Source organism: Amphiprion ocellaris, chromosome 18, assembly GCF_022539595.1.
Source record: "Amphiprion ocellaris isolate individual 3 ecotype Okinawa chromosome 18, ASM2253959v1, whole genome shotgun sequence".
Classification (NCBI taxonomy): Eukaryota; Metazoa; Chordata; class Actinopteri; family Pomacentridae; genus Amphiprion; species Amphiprion ocellaris.
In genome coordinates this window covers 19072588-19092844 of record NC_072783.1, presented here as the reverse complement: position 1 = coordinate 19092844, position 20257 = coordinate 19072588, and the positions used below count along the sequence as shown (strand labels likewise).

The following is a 20257-nucleotide window of genomic DNA, read 5'->3' as shown; positions in this document are numbered from 1 at the left end:
GAGAACACAAAATGCACTCAAGCTAATTACTCAGTTGTTCTTCTAAACAGGCCACAGACATTAACTGCATCACTTCCGTTCAGCTGGATGATTGCTTTCCAAGAAAATGTTGACAGATGTCAAGGACAGCAATGTTTTCTTCAACCACCTGTCCAGGCACTTGTATTTCTTGGCAGTGGAAAGTAGCATCAAAGACACATTCCATTACTTTCCTTGTAATTTTAAAGCTATCTTTGCGCTGTACTTGGTCTACAGTGGTTGAGTGGATGAGTGGTCCTCGTCTATCGCAAGGGTTAGGCTCCAGAACCCCCTACAATAGGCAAATGTCTGTGAAGCGACCTTATATTTATTTTATTATTTATATATATTTTAAGAAGTTCCACCATTTCTGCGATGTAAGCATCTTCCTGTGGCGCGTGGGTTCAGTGCCAGATGCCTTAAAAGGCGCAGAACATTTGATCGACATTGTAGATATTGAAAAAAAAAATTTTTTTTAATAAAAATTTCACAAAAACACAACACCGCAGCAACACTATGCGCAGAGAACAAACGTCGATGTGAAATAGACAAGGCAAGATGCTGAATGTATGCTATACACGGGAGATGGAGGAGACTGATGCTGTGCTCGCTGAGCCAATTGGTGGCCAGCGCTTTATGCTACGCATTTTGTTTCAATTTAATATTCTTTTAATATGTTTTAGTTATTTTTTTTTATATTTTTTTAAAAGACAAATTAGGTATGAGTTCAGCCATTGCACGTGACGCTGCTCAGCCAATTAATTGAGCTCTGCATTGCAGCCTAAACATCGCGGCTGAGTTCAGAAAACAGGTGAGGGACAGAGGAGAGGAGGACGGACAAAAACATTAACAAGAAAAGCACTCAGAGAATGCAATGCTCTTGTAACCATGCACAGTGACACTCTATCGCTGGCTGGTTCAAACCCCTCGACTCTGCGTTGTGTTTTGTTTAATAAAGAAGTCGGAAGGCCGATCTCGTCTTCTGGACAGAACAGTCCACCAACTTACAGTAATATACACACTCTACAGGAAGGAGTTTACTTTTCACTGAAGCACAGGTGTTTAATAAACATGTTAAGTGCAGGTATATATTCCCTTCTTTCTTGAATCTGTTTGCTCACGCAAAATGAAACGCGATTAATATAGATTAAAAATGAACCACATTTAATCGGGATTAATTGAAATTAATCCACAACAACCCTGTGATTAATCTGATTAAACATTTTAATCATTTGACATATATATATATATATATATATACATATATATATATATATATATATATATATATATATATATATATATATATATATATATATATATATATATATATATATATATGTATATATATATATATATATATATGTATATATATATATATATATATATCCAGTGTTCAGTCTTACGGTGCATATGTCTAATCGCAGTGACTGTATCGCAGTACGCCCTGCATCGTCAGCCCACTCCTCTGCTCATTAAAAACTTCCCCTGCAGTAATCATCAGTAGCACCACTAACAACAGTGAGCACAAAAGGCAGGTTGAGGTGAACTCGGGTCCATGTGAAAGCCGCTGGACTCCGGCCCCCCACTGCGCTGCTGTCTCTTAATGTGATTGTGAGCACAGGCGGGCGCCTTGCGAAGGCTCAAGGCCGGAATGGGCGCCATGCAGAGCCTGTGTCCTCGGTGTCACTCTCGGCAACGGCTAGACCTCGCAACCCGCTGCGACTTAAAGCCAGCTAGAAGTCCAGTTTGAGCCAGGCTCCTTCAGTTTTCCTAATACTCTGACAATAACAGTCTACAGGGAGCTTTTCCTATTAACCTTTTCCAAATTATATAATACAACCAACAGAGAGGAGAACAATCCAGAACTTTTGAAAGGGCTCAGATTCATAAATGGACTATAGCTCATTAATAAAAAACCTGAGAAATTATTCCTACTGATGTAGATGTTGGGTGCCTTTGAAATATTTTACTTCTAAAGCTTAGGTGAAATTTAAATTTTTGTCAGATTTGTGAAATAAAACTAAATTTTAATACAGATTTTTCCGCGTCAAACTTAACTTCCCCATGACAGTGACTGATTGACATTTCTAAGCTGCTGTTGTGAGGAGACTAGTGTCAATTTCCCTGTTGCACTATGGAATAGAGCAATGCACATTTACTATGCATCTGTATATCTATGTACACTACCATTCAAAAGTTTGTAAAATATTTTGCTCAGTTACATAAAAGCTAAATGTTTTAGGAGTGCATATTTCTACAAGGCAGGTGAACAATACAGATCCATCCCTAATGCATGACGACTGTTTTTCTCTGGAGGAACATGAGGCAGGTGCTTGTGCACTGATTGGCGCCTGTCATACAGGCTTCAAATCCCGGTGGGCAGCAGCCACATCGGTGTGTCAGCGGACCGTCAGAAAGTTTTCATCAGTCCTGTCTGTCTCTTTACCAGCCTTCTCTGTGCGGCTGTCATTCAGGGTGCAAGATACGATCAACTTTATTGATCCTTCACAGAGGAAATCACAATGAGAGCATGAGAACATCCTACTGTTTACATGTGAACAACCCAAACAAACCGGCCTGACCTCTCAAACTACTGTCAAGGCTCGGCAATGGCTAATATCATTGGGCCCATTCCTTGCTGGTAGACTTCCTGCATTAACTTTAGAGCCCGCTGACACTAATACTGTCAAATCATACTAATAATTGCTGCAAAATTCATGTACAGTCACATTGCACCATTGAACTGTTTTAGCACTTAATGTACTTGATTTGTGGCTAATACAATATTTTACTTTATTCTTATCTCAGCATATTCAGTTGTACATTTTTAAAATTAATGTTATTTATTCTATTTTAACTACTACATGGCTGCTACTATAATTGTACAGTTGTTGCTATAGTTCTGTGTCCAACTGCTCTACGGGGCTTGAATTGCCCCTAGGGGACAAATGAAGTTTGTTTTAATTGACGATATCAATCAGAACCAGAGGCTGCACAGTGGCTTGATGGTTAGCACTTTCGCCTTGCAGTTAGAAGGTCCCTGGTTTGCATCCTGGCATTCCCAGTTTCTGCATTTAGTTTGCATGTTCTTCCTGTGCATGTATGAGTTTTCTCCAGGTTCTCCAGCTTCCTCCTACAGTCCAAAAACATGCTCAGGTTAATTTGTAACTCTAAATTGTCCATAGGTGTGAATGTGAGTGTGATTGTTTGTCTCTATATGTAGTCCTGTGATAGACTGGTGACCTGTCCAGGTGTCCCCTGCCTTCACCTTAAGTCAGCTGGGATAGACTCCAGCCCCCCTGTGACCCTAATGTATAGATAATGGATGGATGGATGGAATCAGAACCAGAAATTCCATGCTCCCTCAGAATGCTAATGTACAGTCTCTATAACGCCTGGAAATACATAAAACCCTTCTACCAAATTTGTCATTTCATAAATTTGTAAAAGTAAAAAAAAAACAAAAAAACCTTAGACTTCTTACACAAACATGACTATTAATTTCACTAAGTCTTTTACTGTCTCTGGTGCTGCCAACTGTTACTCTCTACTGTATCCTTCACGTTTGAGCATCTTCTGAGTGGAAATATAAATGCCGTGACACTGGTGTTGGCTAACATTAAGGTCCCACTGGGAGGGATGTTTTTTTGATGTTTAATTAGCATGTTGTGTTGCCGTGGCGGCAGGCCGAGGCCAGCATGTTGCTCGGTGTCGCCTTCACTGCCACATCCTCTAAACAGACAGCAGAGACACGCAGATCAAAGCCCCAGAAGGGGAGGCGGAGTGAAGGGGGAGGGAGGGAGGGAAGGAAGGATGGAGGGAGGCGAAGGATTCAGCACGTGGCTGAGATAACACTCAGTGGGAGAAACCCCCCCTCCTCCCTCTGCTCCTGCTTACTCACCCCTGACATAGCAGAAATGTGCAGATAAAAGAGACTTCCGAAGTGATGTGGGAGGGAATAGGAGCTGATATATAAAGGGAAAAAAAAGTGCTGCGCTCACAATGCGGCAAAAAAAAAACCAAACAAAAAAACACACTTTGCTGTTACAGTCAGCATTATGGAATGTCAGTCAAATGCAACGGTAAGAATCCTCTTGTCAAGAAGCGGGCTCAGTGTTTTTCTGTGCGCTGACAACTGCCACAGGAGGAAGACATTTATAAACATTTTCCTTTCAAAACAACACATTTTGGGAGAGCTGTGTACCCACAATGAATATGTAAAAATCCATCCATCCATTATCTATACACCATTTAATCCTCATTAGGGTCATGGGGGGCTGGAGTCTATCCCAGTTGATTTAGGGCGAAGGCAGGGGACGCCCTGGACAGATAACCAGTCTATCACAGCGCTATACAGACTGACAAACAAGCACACTCACATTCACACCTACAGACAATTTAGAATCATCAATTAACCTCAGCATGTTTTTGGACTGTTTGAGGTGTAGTATAATATTTCTGGTTACAATATACTAAAAGTAGAATATCATATAATTATGGCAAATGCCATTAAACTGAAGAATAGAGTTAAGATGTGTATGAACTACATAGTAATGAAGGTTCTAACAATCACTGATGCTTTGATGACATTGTGTGTGTCTGTGGAAGATCATAAAGTAGAACATGTATTTATGGTGCAAAGACATATCACATCTTTTTTTAGAAAATGATACAACATAATGGTGTGAATTTCAGGCAATATAACTTTTAAAAGAGGTGTTTCAGAAACACAGCAGTACATAAAAGTATAATATGCATGACATCTGTCTCAAAATAATAGGGGTAAAATGTGAAGCAAAGTTTGAACATGTCTGGACATTTTCTCTGTAAAATATGACCTAATGATAACCTAATGTGTGTGTCCTCTGTAGGGTATGACCTAATGGTGAAATATAACTTGATGACAAGATCTGACCAATAGATTTAGAAAGGTATAATGGTATCAAAACTCTCTCTAAAAATATGCCCTATAGTGTGTCGACAATAAATCCTGCTGCCCTCGAATGCTGACTTCTCCTGGTGATTTTTTGAAAATCTTTTAAGAAGCTTTTTAGACATTTGAACACAGTCAAGTCTTAGAGTCTGGCCCATGATTTGGGACTCAGTTTCCACTTCAGAGGAAGCTGGAGTAGCTGGAGAAAACCCACATTGCACAGCAGAACATGCAAACTCCAGACGGTAAGATTCTGTGAAGGTGGGGATGCGAACCGAGGATTTTCTAGCTGTGAGGCAACGGTGCTAACAACCGAGTCACCGTGCAGCCCAATATGTAAAAATATTATCGAAAAAAAGCTCCACGGCGCAAAGAGGGCGAGGTGTGGAGAAAATCAGAGGTGTAAATATTACCGTGAGTCTGGGGGGAAGAGGTAGAGCGACCAGCTATCTCTCTGTCGACACCAGTCTGGCTGTTTTTTCCCCAGCCAACGGGACAGCCTGGCAACGCGACCCTACAAAGAGCAAAAAAAACACCTATCAGTTATATGAACAAAATTCTTTGCATGTTGTAAACCACAGTTACGTTCCACAGATAGAATTTTTTTGAAATTAGTTTTTATGAAACTGTTTGGCTCATATATATTAATTCACAAGTATGGCTTTATTAACATACACTACATGCAGTACATACATATACATTCTAGATATTGCTAATGTGGTAAATGACTATTCTAGCTGGAAACGGCTGATTTTTAAGGGAATATCTTAGGGCTGGACCGGAATATCTGAATATTCGGTCCCGACGGTGATATCCGGACATCAATTTTGAGATCCGACTATTCGCGATAGGAGCGGACCGAATATTCAGATATTCGTCATTAATAGGGCCTGAATATCCAGAGCCCAGAAAGTGCTATTCGGGCCAGCCCTAGAATATCTACATCGGGGTACAGAGGAACATTCCCAGCAACCGTCACTCCTGTGTTCTAAGGACACGATGCCAGATTGTGTTAGCTAATGGTGTTGAAAGGCTAATTGATGATTAGAAACCCCTTGAGCAATTGTGTTAGCACATGAATAAATGTGTGAGTTTTCATGGAAAACATGAGATTTTCTAGGTGACCCCAAACTTTTGAATGGTAGTGCAGGTACCTATAAACAAATACAAGAATTACATTTTATTACTATTATTCAAATGCCCTTAACCCCAACCTGCCCAGTTTTAAAGGTCTTTTTCTTTGAAAACAGGTACAAATACGCCATTTATCTTAGTCAGAAACTGTAAAAATAGAAAGAACTATCAAATTAACAGCTTTTCAACAGTCTTTGAGTGCATAATGCTTGACATGTTGTTCCATCACGAAAACTAATCCAATCTCAGTGTACCATTGTGACATTCCATTGGAATCCCTTTATTCCTAATTTTTTTAATCAAAATTTTGCATAAACAAACTATTTCCGCTGGAAAGAACAAAAATTACAACAATCTTTTATTGTGCTTCACTGCTGAAGGATCCATCTGGCCTTTGTTTGACATTGTTGTGAATCTGAAATCTAAACTCTAGAAGCTATTTTCTTGTCTTTACTATGCTGGGAATGCAATATTCGTAAAGATAGAAGTACAAGAACAAGCCCACGTGCACACACACTGACCAGGTTGACCTCCTCCTCTGCAGTCTCGTCTTCAGTGTTCTCCTCCAGTGAGATGTGTGTGGGGCCCAGCACTGACGAGGATCCCTTCCCATCGCAGTCACTGTGCTCTGGGGGCCGTAAGTGGCCCAGGGAGGGAGGTCTGGAGCTGTGCATGCTGGCTGAGCGGTGCAGGTAGGGCACCTATATGGGGGGGGGACTATTTTTATTTACAGGTTTATGTTATAAAAATGCATGTTTGCTTGTGATAGCTGATTTTGAGTCAGAATGTGATCAGGGCTAACATGACCCGGTTCACTTATTTGGAATTCTATACCAGATTTACTAGATCATCCAAACTATCTAACATCACTTAACTCTTATTTTAATAGTATGTTAGTCGAAAAGGTTATAATAGTTCTATTCTTCAGTGGTGCATTTGTTCTGTGTTGGATGCCGTGTGAGTTCATTCTGTGGTGTTCCGCTTGGAGCTATCACGAGGGACAACACTGCTCTTAGCGCATTAAAATTAAACCTCTGTTTTAAGCTTAGCACTGTATGTTACGACTGCTAAGTGTGAAGGACCTTGAAACTGTGGAGGTTTTTTATTTGAACAGTTTCCACTCCCATGGTGCTTCCAGTCAGGTATCATACTTCTCATAAACCCTAACACTTATAATTAATGCTGGAGGTCTACCTGCAGCAGAGCATCAGGAGGCAAATCCATTGAGCTCCGAGTCTCCACTGACTCCATCCTCCTGTGTCGAGGTCCTCTCTGCGACTGGGACATGGAGTCTGTCCTGGCTAAGGATGCGTCATCTTCCTCCATCAGCCCATCTCCACCTTCTCCTCCACCTTCCCCGTCGTCTGAGCTGGAGCCACCTTCCCCAGAGAGGAGCGACCGCCGCTCCCCGGACTGTCGCTTCTGGCGTTTGTGCGACGGGACGCGACCCAGGCTGTTCCAGCTGGATCTACGACTGGTCCAGCCGCTCCCAGAGTTCCACGGGGCGTAGGGGGAAGAACTCCGGGCACTGGTCTGGAGATGTAAGGTGGCAAGAGGAGAACGTATTAATTAAAATCCAGTGGAGAGAAAATAAATTGAGAGAAGAACTGCATGATAGAAGAGTTGATTTTGTGCCTCAGCCTTTTGGTTGCGTCGAATAACTCAGCGTGTGTGTGAGCTGAATTCGACTGAGATTCACGCTGACAGAAAGACAGGAACAGATGTAGAGATCTGGACTTATTGTCTCTGGCCTTCATGCTGATCATCAGTTTGTCAAATAAAGAGTGGCAGTGGCAGCAGTAAGGCGAGTGTCGGACTGGCACACCCCATTAATCTTCATCAATCATAATGACCTCCACACATCAGCTGGACACATACAATAAATTCAGACAGACACTCTGGTGAAAGTCAAGTGGCAGTGGGGGTAATTCCACTTATCCACTTACATGTGTAGCGTAATGCTGGTTTTGGAACAGGGCTTGTTCTGGAACAGGGCTGCAGGTGAGACTAATATTAAAGACACTAACCGGTGATTTGTCATAGCAGGCTGGATCTATGGAGACGTTGCTGCCTCGACGAGACTCATAGCCCAGGATGGGGTCACCTCCCACGGGTAACTTGGGTACAGGCATGGGGGTGGCAGCAGTGTGGGTAATTAACGGTGGAGTCAGGCTCGTTTTCAGGTCCACATGACCATTTACAGGCACGACTAGAGAAGGAAAGAGCAAAGAATAAAAAAATGTAGGTAGGTTAGGGGAGGGTAACAGCAAAGGCAATCAGCATTGGGAGATAATGCGAAAAACAAGACAGGAAAGTGACAGAGGTGAGATACAGAAGTGACAGAACAAAAAAAAAGTGAATGAAGGGTGAACGAAAGTGATAAATTGACAAGAAATCTGAGAAACAGCATTAGGAAGTAGTGCTTTAGAAGAAATGTGATGGAGGTACACCCTCAGTAACATGCTACTTAAAAATGGATGCCTCATACTGTTATTGAGCACCATGAATATTTCAGCAAGGCATTAATCTTATGGGATGCGTGGGAGAGAATATTATGTTTGGCAGCAACACAAATACATGACATGCGGAGGGGAATGCAACTTTAATAATGCTAATTCCTCCGTCTTCCAGCCCTTATCCGAGCCCTACAAGATGTATATTAGGCTCTTCCAGCTATGTAAGCAGTTTTATACAGAGCATCTGAACGGGCTGAAGGGGAGATGATACAGTTCATCTGGGAGTTGTACTCTATACAGTAGTGTTTCCGGTGGGCTTTTCAGTCCGCGCCAACAGTAATTAGAAGGGATGGGAACTGGCATATGAGGAATTATGGATGAGGCTGCTGTACTGGTTTGAAGCTGAGCAGGGAGATGGTGAACCACGTGCCCACTGAGTGTGGTCGCAAACCGAGAGGGAAAAGACTAGAGACCACAGACGTAGAACAGGTTGGGGAATGTTTTCTCAGGGCTTGTTTTGAATGCCTTTGGCCTAACTTGGTGCACTATGACAAACATTTACATACATTTTTTTTTTAAGAAATGCGACACAGCACGCAATCTAGAGGGATCTAACAAAGATTAGGGAGGCAAAATGCCAGCAGTTAACTGCAATAACACAGATGGTACAATTTTGCAAAATGCCTGTAATCACTGAGGGTTGAGTTTAATCCTCCCTGTAGGATCAGTGTGTGTTGCCTGTATACATAGTGTATGTACAGCACGTGCCTCACCTGCAGAGGCTGATAAGTCCTTCTTGCTGCCGTTAACATCCTCCATGCTTCGTGCGCAGGAATCAATCTCCGAACCTGTTTTAGAAGCGTCACCCTTGACACATGAAACACACACACAAAGTGTTAGAGAAAAACACCTGTGAAAATATGCGGTTCTGAGCAGAGCTAAGAGAAAGCAGGTGGGATGAAGCTGCCTCTAAACACAGATCCCTGCTCAGCTATATCTACCTTCACATCAACTCTGATTCAGATCTGACCGTGGATCAGTCACTAGAGGCAACCTCTCTCTCTCTCTTAGCGGCTGGTGAAGGTGTGGTCTCCCTGATCCCATATTCAGGTGCTCATTGGAGAGGAGGTGAGAAAGATCGACTAAAATTTTGCCATGCAGGGACAAGTGTTCACAGAAAAACCACACTGAAACGCAGAGAGTAAAATGCATCTTGGAACTTTTCAGGGAGAACCTGAGTTTACAATTCTTTTCACTTGCTGTGAACAGCTACAGCAGAGCTTCAGTGTGGTTGCTAGGTGTACATTTTCACACTCACACACAAACACATGCCGAATGTATTCCACTGTAGCATATGGCAATATGGTAAAATCAGCAACCCAGTTTGACTCTTGTCAGAACAGCAGAGCAGTTTCTGCTTTGTTTTGTTCTCTATTGTTGCTCTAGCCTGTGATGTGAAAATGAGTGTATCGCACATTTACATATCTTTCTACTTACCATCTTTCACAGACTTTTCACAAGCTCCTAATTACTCTCTTCTAGCCTCTGCTTCATGCTGTTTTCTACTTATATACCCACTGCAGTGAACCTAGAGTTGCTGCTTGTATTTGTTGCACTACGGCGGAGCCTGCAGACTCCACTAATATGTGCGACGGTGCCAGGTGGATGCTGGATTAATAGAATGCCGACCCAGTGAGTCAGACCTCTGTGGTAGCAAAGTGAATAAACTGTGTGCAGAAAAGCCTCAGGACCTAATCACCATGCACCTCCTTTTGAATGCACAAATTACTTTCTTGATACTTCCCGTGAGTATTAGCGAAGACAAAGTGGGTATGGATATATTGCATATTGTATTTGTTTACTGCAGGCGTGTTGTGTATGCTATCTTTGAGACACAAATTTGCATTTCCCCCCTGCAGTTAAAGCCACTGTTTGTGTGCCTTAGACTGATTTCTACCAACCTGTGAAGTATGGGACAATTATGTAAGGAGAGTTGGAAGCTACTGAACAGGCAAGCCAATCAACATAAGGGCTACGTGGAGTTTTTCACGGTTGCTAATCACATTCCTGCATCTACTTATGTATCACAGTGCCTCGCTTTGGTTTAACAGTCTTGGCTCAGAGCAGGAAACATGAAGCACCTGGAGGTACCTTGTAGTCATGGATCAGAAATCTCGAAGTTGTCATAGATTAGTAGCAATAGTTTTACATTTCATCACCTTCTTACATAATATGGTGTCACTCAAACGTCCATTCCAGGACCATGTTTAGTTTTCCTGTAAGTGCTTCCCTTGAGGCACATTGTTCGTAGACATGGCATCAAAAAAAATAAATAAATAAATAAAAAAATCTGTATTTTGTTCATAAGTAGAATTGAACACCATACCATAATTACTTTTAAGGCTCCTTGTAATATTTCTGACTTCCTAGTAGCCAATTCTGTCACCCAAAAATGATGTTCATAAACAACTAAACTACATTTTTGTCTGATATCTGACGTAGTAGCAAAGGCTTACAATGAAACAACCACAAGTCTGGAGAAGGAAGTGATAAGGAGGGGATGGCTGGCTAAGTGAGCAAAACGAATTTCATTTAGAGTAACAAGGTTTGTCCTGTATTATTCTTGGACCTAAGTTTTGCTTTTACTCATTGCTGTCTGGTTAGCTTCAGGCACCAAAAACTAAGTTGTTAGATTTAGGAAAATATCATGTTTAGGCTGACAATTTCACTGTACCATTTGTTATAGGATTGGCTAAATAGAGGCACTACTTGGTTAGGTTTAGGAGAATAACAGTTTGGGGTAAAATCCAACCCTTTAACAACATGTGGTGTCAGGGTGATGGGTCCCAAACCATCTGTTATATGGTTGGTTGGCCCAAAACTCCTGAGTCCTGTCTTAAAACCTGAGAGGAAAAGCATTTGCATACAATTCTACTTTGTAATGTTACCACCTCCTATAAGTTTTCTGTTTTGTTGTACATGTTTGGATATTTTTGAGCTGTGCCATCTCTGGATGTGCTGTTTGGGGGACTTCTACTCTGGAACACAATGATTGAACAGCACTGCAACTGAATGGTGTCCAGAACAAAAACCGACATCCTTGCATAAATCAGAAGAGGACATTAAGAGGAGGAGGAACGAAGCAACGAAGAGGGACAAAGGTTTTGTCTCACTTCTATCCTTACTGACAACGTGAGATTAATAGATACAGTTGGACAAGCAAGTGGCCCTGCTGAAGCATTCGGATTTTGAAAACTGTACCGGAAATGTTGTAGGACTATTTCTCCTTTCGCTATGCTCTAGAAATGTTTAGGCATAAAATACAGACAGATATTCACATATCCACCAACACAGAGACATACTGCTAACCAAACACACAGCCAACACCCACAACAATTTATCACCAGACATAAATTAAACAAAATACCAAAAAAAAAATCAGTTTTAATCACTGCAAGAGTTCCTTTCCCACAGGGTTCAATCCACCTACATGCAATCAATCAGAAAGGACAGCAGTGATAGGACAAAGCCAGTGGAGCATCAGCACTGAGAATGGTGGCTGCTCAGCCTTATCTCCGCTCTGTCTCTGTCTATAGCAGGTAAGAAGGTGAGGCTGTGCTTTTGGTCTTGGTTTTATTTCCTGTTGAAAGGTGGTCAGCTCAGTTAGAAGTTGTGTCTGCAGAATCTGGTCGCTGTAAAGGTCAGTATGACAGAGAGTGTGTGTGTATGTGTGTGTGCACTCAGAAAAATGAAAGCTAGGTCAGTGGTTTTGTTGTGAGGGCCTTGTGGTAAATGCATAAATACCAGACTTGGCAGGGTCAAGTGAAAAGCGATGGAACAACCTGACCCTCACCTCTGCTGTCTGAGCGACGCGGACTAAAAAAAGATGGCTTAAAGGAATTGCCTCAGGTTTTGAAAAATGACGGTTTCACCAGCTTACCTGCTGAGAACAAGGGAACACATCATCATCTATGATTGCACTAGATACATGCTCTGGTTCTTAATGTTACGTGTAAGGGATGTGTTAAACAGGGACAATGTGAAGATCCGAAATGCATGTGGAATTTTAAAGGGGCATATTTGCATTTAAAATCAATGAAAACAGAACAACTAGGTATGGGTTTTGCACTGATCCTGGGGCATTAATCTTGTGTTCATTCATTCTTCATTACAAAGACCAAAGCAAATAGGAGGCCTAGCGTTCCTGTGGCCTGTACTACAAAACAAGTTCAACATACCAAGGATATCTTGTCATTATCTGGCTTTACTGAACCTAACAACCACAATCACACTAAATGGACATGTGAAGCTGTTATCAATTCAATAATTTGACCCAAGATTTTGGAATCTAGCTATAAGCGCATTCACATAAAAGGTAATGTGTTGGTACCAGATGAGATATCACAAACATGGACAGAGCTACAGCTGCATTCTCAAACAAAGTATTAGAATCAAAAACTATAATACAGGCTAAAAGCAACACTGGTTTTGGAAACTACTTGCAGTCAACATGGAAGCATAAAGCGAAGAAGACTGGGGTTCTCTTTGTTGAGAATCTCTATATACTTGTCAAAGAAGGAAAAGGGTTTAGACACTAACAACTCTTGCCCTCTTCACTTTTCACAAGAAGAAAATGGATTGGTCAGTAAGACGTGGCTTTACACATGTTGATCTGTTATCTCCAACATAATCTGCTACCAAGACAGTTAGCTGTGAAGGATAAGTTGCTATGGTGAGGTATCCCGGTAAGAAATGAACCACTATTGTAGCCCTTAAAATCCAGAGTGAAGCCTGACACTGCCTCACTAACCACAAATCCTGCTTTGTAGTACAGGCCACTGATTAATTCTTATGGAATACTCTCTGTGAGCTTCAGTTTATCTTTTTAAATAGAAAGCAAAATGAAAAATTCACGAGGTGCCATCCACCTCGTATATAAGGAGGAATAGAGAGAGGATCTGGAAACTCACGAAAAACTTTTAAACTAATCATTATCCTGCTTCGTAGTACAGACCACTGATTAATTCTGATGGAATACTTTCTTTTTCACTGAACACACCTTAAAGAGTTTATATACTGTCTAGAATTTGCACAATTACAATGCTTTTCTGCATCACTGTATAGCAGATAAACTAAAGGTATTACTTTATACTGTTCTCTAATAACCTAAAAGGTAAACCTGATTACATCAACACAATTCTTGCCTTTATTGAGTTCAATATTCCTTTAAGGAAATACTAACTTTAGGTCATTCCAGAATTGAAGGACATTTGGGCTTTAAAATTTTGGAAAAATTAACCTTCTCTTTTACAATTTTCTGCTACATATTCATCAATAATAGGTAGTAAACCATCAAAAACTTGATTGGATCAGCTTACATATCAGTTTAATTTGTTGTTTGCGAACCCTACTCTAACCACACTAATGAGGTTGCTAATCCATGCTGATATTAGCTTGTTCTCAAGAGTAGAAGTTAGCTATTCAGCTTGCTGTTACTGGTGACCAGGAGGACAAACTCACTGATGTAAAACAGTAAGAAAAAGTCAAAGGAATTTGTCTTATCCTGATAATATGCATAGCAGGGTTGCATGATGGTAAAGTGAGATATTCAATCAAGGCTGACAATGCTATGAAAAGTAAAAGAGAGGACACTGCTTTGTTCTACCCATCCTTCTGAAAACTGTTTGATGATGTTAATACCAGCGTTTAATGTGATTCACCGTTTTCTTCTTCTTCTACCAGCTAAAAAGGTTATGCTGACAGGGTTTTGTGCATGTTGTGGGAGACATGTTCCATGCATAATAATTATTATTTCAAATATTATGTTGATTAAAAAATATGCTCCCACAATTGCAAGAGACATCAATGAAGAAAATAATACCCCCCAAAAAAGAAGGTTTAGGTTTCATTTTAACTGTTTTATTTGAGATTCAATTTGGTCATCAGGGGGGTGAGACAAGAGAAAAATAACATTTTAGGGGGAACTCCAGACTTATTTTGTATTTGTAATAGTATTTTCAAACATTCTTTTCTTCTAGTTTTGTTTTTTTTTTTAGATTTGGTCTCAGGACAAGTACATTTACACAACAACTGCATGTTTTAGTGTTCTGTACATGGATTATTTGAAATTTGATGGGTGGGACATAAAATGTCCTCCAATTCAGGAATGACCCATATACCTCTAGTTTACATAATAAAAAACTGTTTAGTAACTGCTTTGACAAATCTGACATCAGCAGACAGGGTGATCTGGTGTACTCTTGTCTTCTATATTTCAGTCTCATCTGTGTGCAGTAGCAGTTTAACCTTTGATATATCTACAGGTGCCGCTATCAGGTCAACACAGACTGACACGTTTTAACTGCACAGTTCTGACTCACCATGTCAAAAGACCAAGCTGACCTAAAATCTGCCCAGCCCTAATCCTCTGATTGTCACAGTGCAATTTCAGAAACCCACAGTCAACCGGCTGCTGAGATGAGGAGCAGAAGTCGATAAAACTACATCAGATTGCGAGGGAGAGATTCATCCAGCACAGAGCTGATTTTGATCTGCCAAATTTCCTCCTCTTTCTCTCCGTTGCTGCTCTCGCTCACATTGTTTTTCCTCTTTGTCCTGTCTTTCTGCATCATCTTTTTCTCAGTGTCTTTTGTTCCTCTCTCTTTTTCCCCCTCCATTCCCTCTCTAATATGTACATCTCCCTCACAGGCAGATATTAATTCGTAATTCGGCTGTCAAACCCTCTGAGAAAAGATAGAGCTAGAATATATTAAAAAATCTTCAGTCTTCAACTGCGGTTTGAAAAAGAATAGACTTGGAAGCTTGGTGTTGATGATACAGTTGGTTTGAGGTAGATGTTCTCGCCAAGCATTAGACAATGGAGGCTTCACTGGGGAAAGGGAAGGTGGAGGTAATAGCTCTAAACTAAGGACGAAGCGCTGGACTCCAGGGAAATCCCTGCTCCTGAAATAGTTGTTTGGATAGCTTGTTTACACTCAGCCACCCCAATTTAGGGTATGGTGGTGCGAACAGGAGATGGGCTAGACCAGGCCTGCTGCTGATAGCCAGACTATAATAGACACCAGCAGCACAGGGGCATCTCAATTACAGCATCTTTAAAAAGGGTGTAAATAGGAGACGGAGGGCGGCTGTTGATAGGAGGAAGCTGTGTAATCGTTTCTATGTGTGTGTGTGTGTGTGTGTGTGTCTACCAAAAATGTAGCCTAACAGAGCTGCATCAGACTTGTGAGTCCAGATTGGATTTACTTGTGCTAACCTGCAAACTAGTACCAAGGCCTTAATGACATCCATAACAATATAGTTATCTGTAGAAGCCTAGGTCTGCCAAATTGCAATTTCATTTTTCCATCTGTGTGCATGTCACACATTTTCAAATAAGCTTCAACATTCCAAATTTCATGTTTCAAAACAATATTTCTCACAGAATTGCAGCTGGAATGAGAATAAAATTAACAAATCATTTCAATTGTACAAGCTATAACACTACCACAGTTGATCCTTTTTAATTTAAAATCTATTCACTAAAGTTGAAAATAACAAATATTAGTTACGTTTGCTAGCTGCTTTGTAATGGACCAGAAAGAACAGCAGTCCTTCCAGTACCTCTGTAATTCTAACATGCTGATGTTTATTGGATATAATGTTGACCATTTTAAAGATCCCTTTCGTTGTGTTAGCATGCTAATTTTTGCTGCAGTAATGCAGATATTTGGTTATGAATTAAAGTATCAGACAAATTCAATTGATTATGGTGCTTCATGTGAAGTAATGGGACCCAATTGCAGTGCCATTTAGGGATGTCTGTACCAGAATACAATGGAGATGCAGCCAATATTTCTCAAGACATTTCACTAAAAATCTTAGTTGGTGAGTTATTACAGTACCACAAGTGTGGATTAATTCCCAACTAATATCTTCACTGCCACATAGACAGTGCAGTCAATACACGATAAATGGACTTTTCGTGTTCATGCTGGTCAATAATGTGCATGCTAAACTGCAAAATACAGTTCAATTAGAAAGAGATTTCCACAGAAAGCTTGTACCACAGTCCAAAGAAAATGCAAGGTGCTAGGGACTTCACATTTCTAACCCTTTTTTGCCAAGTCATGCTACATTATGATGTTTATTAACAGTTACGGCAAAGCTAACTAATATTTATCAGGTTCTCCCAAGATGTTCCAAAATGAGCATTTGCAACCTTTACGTAACGGCATTGGTAAACACAACATTTATGGCTAAAATGCTATCAGAAGCTTCAGTTGGTCATTTTGAATGGAAAACTAAATTAAAAGTTCAAGATGGATGATTCCTCCACAACACACCTACAGGATCCCTAACCACTGAGCTTTGATGCTCAGTGTGGTGGTTCCAGTTGTCGCCATCTTGGCAATGGCTGATTCCTTCTAATGGTGCAGGATCTGTCACTTAAACACTTCCCATTCATTGTCTATGTAAGCTGACATGCAGTGTAATCTAGTAGTGTCTGGTAGTGAAAGGCGGAGAGTCCTATAGCCCGCTCATCATTTGCATAAAGTTGAGGTCTAGGCTACTTTATGCAAATCAGGGGCATCTGGAAACTAGCAAAAAAAAACTTTTAGAAACAAAACACAGTGAACTGTTTTCATTTTATCAAAGAAAGTTTTCCAAGGAGCTGCCATGATGGTCCAGCTTGAAATCCAATAGCAGACAGCCCATGAGCGAAGTGCTTATCCAATCAGGTGCAGCCAGTGTTTGCGCAGTTGTAGGAGGCGTAGGCTGGAAAAGTTTGGTGCTGGAGAGCACCCATCTGTCATCTAACATGACACTGTCTAGTTGAACACCCATCAATCGTCCAGTGCTGGAAAGCAGGGCGACCCCTCGCACCCCTGTGGACATGTACCTTAACTCCTGGCAAATGCAAAAATTAGTAAACAGGTGGAGCGTGAGTGGAGTTGAGGCTAGTCATGCAAACATCTCCGGGCCATAGACTGTCCTATGACGGCACTCACCTGTCACTCAAAGCAGCACACTCTCGACTTTGCAAAGCTTTAGGCCCTAATGCAATTTTAATCGGTGAGTAATATATGAGCTAATCCCCCATTCAGTTGTCATGAATGGGCAAATTAGCTATAGAGGCCGACAGCATTGTTTGTACCGGGCTGTAACCATATTACTTTCTGCTGTGAAATTGAACATTTAAGCATGGGGGTGTAGGAGGATTTACTCTTTTGGTCTCAGCCTCAAGAGGCCATTTGAGGAACTGCAATTCCTCGGTCTTCCACGTTGGCTTTTTTTTTTTTAAGTTTGCTGCTTGAGGCCATCCTATCACAAGCAAGGAATCACTGCAACACTTACAGAGTGTGCTTGTAACAGCTGATAGAAAATGCAATATGTAAAAAGTACTACCGTATACTTTGGTGCATTTTTTGTTAAATTTAAAGACCTACAATACAGTTTACACAAGATGTACAAATAAAGATAACAGAAGAACATAAAACTCTAATAACAGCTTTGACTATTAGACCAGTCCAGCAGACTCCACTCAAAACCGTATGTCAAGCTTGGGGCCAACACTAGTGGACAGTTGTAAAAAATCTGTAACTTCTGCACTAGTCCGGTTGGACTTATCTGGCTGTATCGGGCCCACCCAAACAGCCAGCACTCACATCACCCCTTCTCATCCCCCTCTCTTCTTGACTTCATCCTCTGGCCAGATAAAACAGAGGCCGAGAGAAGGAGGTTTTTGGCAGCACCGGTGCAGCACTCTTACCCAGAGGCAGGAAAGAAAAAAGCGAGGGGTGGAAGTCTGGAGGGAGGTGAGCATTCAACATGAAGTTTGATGTGGAGTCTGCTCTTAAGAGAAACAAGTAAGAAAGCACACACACACACATGCACACACACAGCACAGTGATGCAAGTGTTGAAGCACTTTGTCGGTCTCCTAAACTCTTCTGAGCGGTCATTCAGTCAGTTTCAGCAGCAAGGGCATCATGCAGGAAGCAGGTTAGAGGACTTCAGATGACGTGACACATCCTCTGGCAGCTATACTGGAGGTCCTTTGCTTTTGGTAACATGGGTGACTGTGCATTGCTGTACTCTACAGTTCATTCCTGTATGATATTTGAAAGATATTGCTTATTTGGTGGTGATGAAATCAGCTCAACAAGGTTATCTTGTTAACATATTTTGCACAATTGCCTATTTGAAAGGGCCAGAGCAACTGAAATTATTACAAAAAAAGAACACTACAGATAAAGTTTTGATCATGGCATTGTATGTGTTTCAGTCTTGGGGGTAGAGGACAGTCAATTTGTGGATTTTTGAGTTGCTAATAAGAGAGAATTATAAGCATAGACAGTACATATAGGCTGGCCATATTGACATTACCCGTCGGTTTAAAGACTGCTTCTGGAGTTTGGTATTTGGCCGTCATGTTCGTCTTTTGAAACCAGGGATAACAAGCAATGCAATGTAGCCCTGCCTTAAAGCATACCCTGCTTTATGATCTATTTAAATATGAATGGGACCCAAATTTAAAAAACAAACACCATGCTGAATTGAAGGTGACTTGATACCAAAGACTGAGACCATAAACTCATGAGGAAAATGAACAGTATTCATTTTTGACAGTTTGGTGAATATTTATGCAATACTTCTGTCACTGAAATAGGAAATGCTCTTTTAAGATGCATTTTTACAATGATTTTTTTGCACCAAGTTATTTTTGTAATGTTGAATTCAGTCTTCTTATTTTTTTCCCCCACTATGGTTGCTGTCATTCTCACTTAAACTGTTACCAAGATAACAGTTTAAGTGCGAAATAGGGTCGTTTTCTAGACAATCAGACTTCTTTTTACAACCACAGGAGTCACCTGCTGGCTGTTAGAAAAACAGCAGGTTCAAAACGCTTCTGCACTTTTCAGACCTGAAGGCAGAGGAGCGAAATGGATCATTTCAGAAAGAAAGTGAGAAAAAGTGCTCTGAAATTAACAGTTTGAGAAAAATAACACAGTGTTGGAACAATAAAACTCATGAATATGCATAGTATGGTCTTTTTAATTTGATCCCATATTGTACTCAGACCTGGGCTTGTCTTTGATTAAAACTGGTCTCGACTACAGCCCTATTAAATCTATGATACCCAGGGGATCTATTTTTTTCTACAAAGCCTAATTTTTAGCTTTCCTCTGCCATTAATGCCTTATGACACATACTTTTGCACTGGTTCAACATTTCTGACCAAAATGCTCTTTGGGAATTGCATTACTTTTGCCTTCTATTCAAAGAACCAGTTGCTCATCTTTTGTACCTACTCATAATTCACCCAAGGGTTTAATGTCCATTTAAGTCTTGGAAAAGCTCCCACTTCAGTACTCTACTGGATTGGATTGGCAGATCTCAAAACTTCTGTGAGTAAAATCTAAACTATATCTGCATGCATCAATTACACCAGGGGGGAAATAGAAAATAGGTTGCATTTCTAATTTGCTTAAAATCTCTTTGGAAATCTAGTAGCGAGTGTTGGAGATGCCAACTAGTATCTACAGATAAAATATTGAGCTGTTTAATGCGCAAAGTGATACCAAAAAGCAAATGTTAGTACAGGAAAACTATCATTTGTCAGTCTGACATTACTGAGCAGTACTTTTGCAACAGAACTCCAAGCTGTAGCTGCTGAGAGATCTATGGCATCATCGCAAAGCCTCTGTAGG

General features: G+C 40.8%; 1 protein-coding gene across 14 annotated transcripts in view; it reads right to left on the bottom strand.

The window, feature by feature from the left end:
* The window catches only part of cacna1g (calcium channel, voltage-dependent, T type, alpha 1G subunit), a 321585-nt gene that overhangs the window by 76624 nt on the left and 224704 nt on the right, over window positions 1-20257 (bottom strand). For all 14 annotated transcript variants that reach the window (XM_055004159.1, XM_055004146.1, XM_055004148.1 and 11 more), the window contains 5 exons: window positions 9318-9411; window positions 8116-8297; window positions 7283-7621; window positions 6610-6789; window positions 5368-5468 (listed from right to left, as the gene is read on the bottom strand). In XM_055004159.1, coding sequence (XP_054860134.1) covers window positions 5368-5468; window positions 6610-6789; window positions 7283-7621; window positions 8116-8297; window positions 9318-9411 — 896 coding nt within the window. The remainder of the gene's footprint in view (window positions 1-5367; window positions 5469-6609; window positions 6790-7282; window positions 7622-8115; window positions 8298-9317; window positions 9412-20257) is intronic.